The sequence below is a fragment of the Mustelus asterias genome, unplaced genomic scaffold (assembly GCF_964213995.1).
Source record: "Mustelus asterias unplaced genomic scaffold, sMusAst1.hap1.1 HAP1_SCAFFOLD_4209, whole genome shotgun sequence".
NCBI classification, from domain to species: domain Eukaryota; kingdom Metazoa; phylum Chordata; class Chondrichthyes; order Carcharhiniformes; family Triakidae; genus Mustelus; species Mustelus asterias.
The window spans coordinates 641-7500 of record NW_027594154.1 but is presented as its reverse complement, the minus strand read 5'-3'; the positions used below and the strand labels follow the sequence as shown (position 1 = coordinate 7500).

The 6860-nt window shown below is 55.4% G+C and overlaps 1 protein-coding gene across 1 annotated transcript in view; it reads left to right on the top strand.

Moving 5' to 3' along the window:
* LOC144491007 (integrin alpha-M-like) overlaps window positions 1–6240 on the top strand; it is a gene marked incomplete at both ends in the record, with an annotated part of 19945 nt that extends 13705 nt beyond the window's left edge. The window contains 6 exons of the mRNA XM_078208689.1: window positions 22–154; window positions 1241–1345; window positions 3655–3734; window positions 3831–3917; window positions 5682–5754; window positions 6133–6240. Coding sequence (XP_078064815.1) covers window positions 22–154; window positions 1241–1345; window positions 3655–3734; window positions 3831–3917; window positions 5682–5754; window positions 6133–6240 — 586 coding nt within the window. The remainder of the gene's footprint in view (window positions 1–21; window positions 155–1240; window positions 1346–3654; window positions 3735–3830; window positions 3918–5681; window positions 5755–6132) is intronic.
* Window positions 6241–6860: the final 620 nt, after the last annotated feature.

The window sequence follows — 6860 nt, the reverse complement described above, 5'->3', positions numbered from 1 at the left end:
ATTCTTCAACTTCAAACTCAGGTTCATTGTTCATTCTGGAGCTCAGTTTAATTTATCTGTCAGTTTGAGCAACGTGAGGGAGGATTCCTATCACACCAATGTGGAGTTCCGGCACCCACTCGGGATATCATTCCGAAAAGTAACCGTCCTGAAGGTATGTCCACCCAACATCACTGACCCTCCCACAGTGCGGCGCTCCCTCAGCACCGACCCTCCCACAGTGCGGCGCTCCCTCAGCACCGACCCTCCCACAGTGCGGCGCTCCCTCAGCACCGACCCTCCCACAGTGCGGCGCTCCCTCAGCACCGACCCTCCCACAGTGCGGCGCTCCCTCAGCACCGACCCTCCCACAGTGCGGCGCTCCCTCAGCACTGACCCTCCCACAGTGCGGCGCTCCCTCAGCACCGACCCTCCCACAGTGCGGCGCTCCCTCAGCACTGACCCTCCCACAGTGCGGCGCTCCCTCAGCACTGACCCTCCCACAGTGCGGCGCTCCCTCAGCACCGACGCTCCCACAGTGCGGCGCTCCCTCAGCACCGACCCTCCCACAGTGCGGCGCTCCCTCAGCACCGACACTCCCACAGTGCGGCGCTCCCTCAGCACCGACCCTCCCACAGTGCGGCGCTCCCTCAGCACCGACCCTCCCACAGTGCAGCGCTCCCTCAGCACCGACCCTCCCACAGTGCGGCGCTCCCTCAGCACTGACCCTCCCACAGTGCGGCGCTCCCTCAGCACTGACCCTCCCACAGTGCGGCGCTCCCTCAGCACTGACCCTCCCACAGTGCGGCGCACCCTCAGCACCGACCCTCCCACAGTGCGGCGCTCCCTCAGCACCGACCCTCCCACAGTGCGGCACTCCCTCAGCACCGACCCTCCCACAGTGCAGCGCTCCCTCAGCACTGACCCTCCCACAGTGCGGCGCTCCCTCAGCACCGACCCTCCCACAGTGCGGCATTCCCTCAGCACTGACCCTCCCACAGTGCGGCGCTCCCTCAGCACTGACCCTCCCACAGTGCGGCGCTCCCTCAGCACCGACCCTCCCACAGTGCGGCATTCCCTCAGCACTGACCCTCCCACAGTGCGGCGCTCCCTCAGCACTGACCCTCCCACAGTGCGGCGCTCCCTCAGCACCGACCCTCCCACAGTGCGGCACTCCCTCACCACTTGGCGCATGTCTGTTACGAGGATGGGGTGTAGGTCTGTAGCAAGTGTGTCTAACACACTATCACCTGTCCCACAGTCTGATCGAAAGATTCCGATCGCATGTGATGACACTTTGACACACGAAGACTTCGGATTAACAAACTGCAGGATCTCACACCCAGTATTTCCAGAGAACAGAAAGGTAAGACTGAGAGACACCAGTCAGTGTACAGATATCTCCCTGAGAGAGAGAGGGGGGACTGAGAGACACCAGTCAGTGTACAGATATCTCCCTGAGAGAGAGAGAGAGGACTGAGAGACACCAGTCAGTGGACATATATCTCCCTGAGAGAGAGAGAGGGGACTGAGAGACACCAGTCAGTGTACAGATATCTCCCTGAGAGAGAGAGAGGACTGAGAGACACCAGTCAGTGTACAGATATCTCCCTGAGAGAGAGAGAGGGGACTGAGAGACACCAGTCAGTGTACAGATATCTCCCTGAGAGAGAGAGAAGGGACTGAGAGACACCAGTCAGTGTACAGATATCTCCCTGAGAGAGAGAGAGGGGACTGAGAGACACCAGTCAGTGTACAGATATCTCCCTGAGAGAGAGAGAGGACTGAGAGACACCAGTCAGTGTACAGATATCTCCCTGAGAGAGAGAGAGAGGACTGAGAGACACCAGTCAGTGTACAGATATCTCCCTGAGAGAGAGGGGACTGAGAGACACCAGTCAGTGTACAGATATCTCCCTGAGAGAGAGAGAAGGAACTGAGAGACACCAGTCAGTGTACAGATATCTCCCTGAGAGAGAGAGAGGACTGAGAGACACCAGTCAGTGGACATATATCTCCCTGAGAGAGAGAGAGGGGACTGAGAGACACCAGTCAGTGTACAGATATCTCCCTGAGAGAGAGAGAGGACTGAGAGACACCAGTCAGTGTACAGATATCTCCCTGAGAGAGAGAGAGGGGACTGAGAGACACCAGTCAGTGTACAGATATCTCCCTGAGAGAGAGAGAAGGGACTGAGAGACACCAGTCAGTGTACAGATATCTCCCTGAGAGAGAGAGAGGGGACTGAGAGACACCAGTCAGTGTACAGATATCTCCCTGAGAGAGAGAGAGGACTGAGAGACACCAGTCAGTGTACAGATATCTCCCAGAGAGAGAGAGAGGACTGAGAGACACCAGTCAGTGTACAGATATCTCCCTGAGAGAGAGAGAGAGGACTGAGAGACACCAGTCAGTGTACAGATATCTCCCTGAGAGAGAGGGGACTGAGAGACTCCAGTCAGTGTACAGATATCTCCCTGAGATAGAGAGAGGGGACTGAGAGACACCAGTCAGTGTACAGATATCTCCCTGAGAGAGAGAGAAGGAACTGAGAGACACCAGTCAGTGTACAGATATCTCCCTGAGAGAGAGAGAGGGGACTGAGAGACACCAGTCAGTGTACAGATATCTCCCTGAGAGAGAGAGAGGACTGAGAGACACCAGTCAGTGTACAGATATCTCCCAGAGAGAGAGAGAGGACTGAGAGACACCAGTCAGTGTACAGATATCTCCCTGAGAGAGAGAGAGGGGACTGAGAGAGACCAGTCAGTGTACAGATATCTCCCTGAGAGAGAGAGAGGGGCTGAGAGACACCAGTCAGTGTACAGATATCTCCATGAGAGAGAGAGAGGACTGAGAGACACCAGTCAGTGTACAGATATCTCCCTGAGAGAGAGAGAGGGGACTGAGAGAGACCAGTCAGTGTACAGATATCTCCCTGAGAGAGAGAGAGGGGACTGAGAGACACCAGTCAGTGTACAGATATCTCCCTGAGAGAGAGAGAGAGGGGCTGAGAGACACCAGTCAGTGTACAGATATCTCCCTGAGAGAGAGAGAGGACTGAGAGACACCAGTCAGTGTACAGATATCTCCCTGAGAGAGAGAGAGGGGACTGAGAGACACCAGTCAGTGTACAGATATCTCACTGAGAGAGAGAGGGGACTGAGAGACACCAGTCAGTGTACAGATATCTCCCTGAGAGAGAGAGAGAGGGGACTGAGAGACACCAGTCAGTGTACAGATATCTCGCTGAGAGAGAGAGAGAGAGGACTGAGAGACACCAGTCAGTGTACAGATATCTCCCTGAGAGAGAGAGAGGGGACTGAGAGACACCAGTCAGTGTACAGATATCTCCCTGAGAGAGAGAGAAGGAACTGAGAGACACCAGTCAGTGTACAGATATCTCCCTGAGAGAGAGAGAGGACTGAGAGACACCAGTCGGTGTCCAGATATCTCCCTGAGAGAGAGAGAGGACTGAGAGACACCAGTCAGTGTACAGATATCTCCCTGAGAGAGAGAGAGAGAGAGAGGACTGAGAGACACCAGTCAGTGTACAGATATCTCCCTGAGAGAGAGAGAGAGAGAGAGGACTGAGAGACACCAGTCAGTGTACAGATATCTCCCTGAGGGTTGATGAAATGGTCCCCAGTTGACTTTCTCTCTGCTGATTTGAAGGTTTTATTCGTTCTAACCCTCGATGTGTCGAATTCTGACGATTGGGACCATTCAATTCTGGTCAATGTCAGCGCGATCAGGTAAGGATCGACGCTACATCGAACTTTTACACAGTCTGTATTGCACTAGGTGTGTGTGTCACCCCCTCTTCCCTCTCTCTCCCTCTCTCTCCACAGCGAAAATGAGGACACAGCAACATTGGAAAATAACAGAGCTTATTTACAAATACCAGTTCGGTACCGTGTTAATCTGCTTGTGGGAAGGTGAGTACTTTAGATGCACTGTCCCTTTACCCCCTCTGGGACCGGGTGTCACAGTGCGTTAGATACACTGTCCTTTCCCCCCTCTGGGACCGGGTGTCACAGTGCGTTAGATACACTGTCCTTTCCCCCCTCTGGGACCGGGTGTCACAGTGCGTTAGATACACTGTCCTTTCCCCCTCTGGGACCGGGTGTCACAGTGCGTTAGATACACTGTCCTTTCCCCCTCTGGGACCGGGTGTCACAGTGCGTTAGATACACTGTCCTTTCCCCCTCTGGGACCGGGTGTCACAGTGCGTTAGATACACTGTCCTTCCCCCTCTGGGACCGGGTGTCACAGTGCGTTAGATACACTGTCCTTTCCCCCTCTGGGACCGGGTGTCACAGTGCGTTAGATACACTGTCCTTTCCCTCCTCTGGGACAGGGTGTCACAGTGCGTTAGATACACTGTCCTTTCCCCCCTCTGGGACCGGGTGTCACAGTGCGTTAGATACACTGTCCTTTCCCCCTCTGGGACCGGGTGTCACAGTGCGTTAGATACACTGTCCTTTCCCCCTCTAGGACCGGGTGTCACAGTGCGTTAGATACACTGTCCTTTCCCCCTCTGGGACCGGGTGTCACAGTGCGTTAGATACACTGTCCTTTCCCCCTCTGGGACCGGGTGTCACAGTGCGTTAGATACACTGTCCTTTCCCCCTCTGGGACCGGGTGTCACAGTGCGTTAGATACACTGTCCTTTCCCTCCTCTGGGACCGGGTGTCACAGTGCGTTAGATACACTGTCCTTTCCCCCTCTGGGACCGGGTGTCACAGTGCGTTAGATACACTGTCCTTTCCCCCTCTGGGACCGGGTGTCACAGTGTGTTAGATACACTGTCCTTTCCCCCTCTGGGACCGGGTGTCACAGTGCGTTAGATACACTGTCCTTTCCCCCTCTGGGACCGGGTGTCACAGTGCGTTAGATACACTGTCCTTTCCCCCTCTGGGACCGGGTGTTACAGTGCGTTAGATACACTGTCCTTTCCCCCTCTGGGACCGGGTGTCACAGTGCGTTAGATACACTGTCCTTTCCCCCTCTGGGACCGGGTGTCACAGTGCGTTAGATACACTGTCCTTTCCCCCTCTGGGACCGGGTGTCACAGTGCGTTAGATACACTGTCCTTTCCCCCTCTGGGACCGGGTGTCACAGTGCGTTAGATACACTGTCCTTTCCCCCGCTCTGGGACCGGGTGTCACAGTGCGTTAGATACACTGTCCTTTCCCCCTCTGGGACCGGGTGTCACAGTGCGTTAGATACACTGTCCTTTCCCCCTCTGGGACCGGGTGTCACAGTGCGTTAGATACACTGTCCTTTCCCCCCGCTCTGGGACCGGGTGTCACAGTGCGTTAGATACACTGTCCTTTCCCCCTCTGGGACCGGGTGTCACAGTGCGTTAGATACACTGTCCTTTCCCCCTCTGGGACCGGGTGTCACAGTGCGTTAGATACACTGTCCTTTCCCCCTCTGGGACCGGGTGTCACAGTGCGTTAGATACACTGTCCTTTCCCCCTCTGGGACTGGGTGTCACAGTGCGTTAGATACACTGTCCTTTCCCCCTCTGGGACCGGGTGTCACAGTGCGTTAGATACACTGTCCTTTCCCCCTCTGGGACCGGGTGTCACAGTGCGTTAGATACACTGTCCTTTCCCCCTCTGGGACCGGGTGTCACAGTGCGTTATGTTATTGCTCCCGGTTCTATCCTGATTCTTTCTGTTTTGTTAATCCAGTTCTCTATCCACAAGTTACGTCAATATTTCCCTGGGATCCCAGAAGGAGAAGGAGGTCATTCATCGATTCCAGGTAATTAACCTTCTGCCCCCTGTCCCCCTTCCATCTCTCTCTCTCTCTGTCTCTCTCTCTGTCTCTGTCTCTCTCTCTGTCTCTCTCTGTCTCTCTCTGTCTCTCTCTCTGTCTCTCTCTCTCCCTCCATCTCTCTCCCTCCATCTCTCTCCCTCCGTCTCTCTCCCTCCGTCTCTCTCCCTCCGTCTCTCTCCCTCCGTCTCTCTCCCTCCGTCTCTCTCCCTCCGTCTCTCTCCCCCCTTCTCTCTCCCTCTCTCTCCCCTTCTCTCCCTCTCTCTCTCTCTTTCCATCTCTCTCCTCTTTCTCTCCCCTCTCCCTCTCATCCTTCGCCCCCTCTCCGCTCCTCCTGACCCAGTTCTTTTTACCTTTCCCCGGCAGGTCAAGAATCTCAGCAAGCGCCCCCTGCCTGTCAACGTTACCTTCATGGCTCCCAAGCGACTTGGTCACGGGATCGTGTGGCACATTCCAGGAGTGGTGCCACTGCAGGTGAACGGATGGGCGTGGATCAGGCTGGCTTGGGGAGGTGGGAGTTGGGGTTTGGGTCTGAAGGTCCTCTCTCGAGCGCACCCCCAACCGGAGCTGGTACTGAGTAGCCAAGGGCGCAGGAGTCAAGCGCGGCCTACTAGTCTTACTGGTAGTCCGTGCCGCAACCTCCAGTCCCACATGGAAAACATTCCTAATGACCCTGCATTGTGGGGGCTGGGGGTGCATCTTACAGGAGGAGTGGCGTTTGATAAGGTGCCTCACACAAGGTTGCTGAAGAAGATTGGGTCACACGGAGTTGGGGGTAGGGTGTCAGCGTGGATTGGGGATTGGCTATCCGACAGGAAGCAGAGAGTCGGAATAAATGGGTGCTTTTCTGGTTGGCAGATGGTAACTCGTGGTGTTCCGCAGGGATCGGTACTGGGGCCTCAACTGTTTACCATTTATATAGATGATCTGGAGGAGGGGACGGAGTGTAGGGTAACGAAGTTTGCAGACGACACAAAGATCAGTGGAAAAGTGAATCGTGTGGAGGGCGTAGAGGCAGAGAGATTTGGACAGGCTGAGTGAGTGGGCGAGGATCTGGCAGATGGAGTATAACGTTGACAAATGCGAGGTTATTC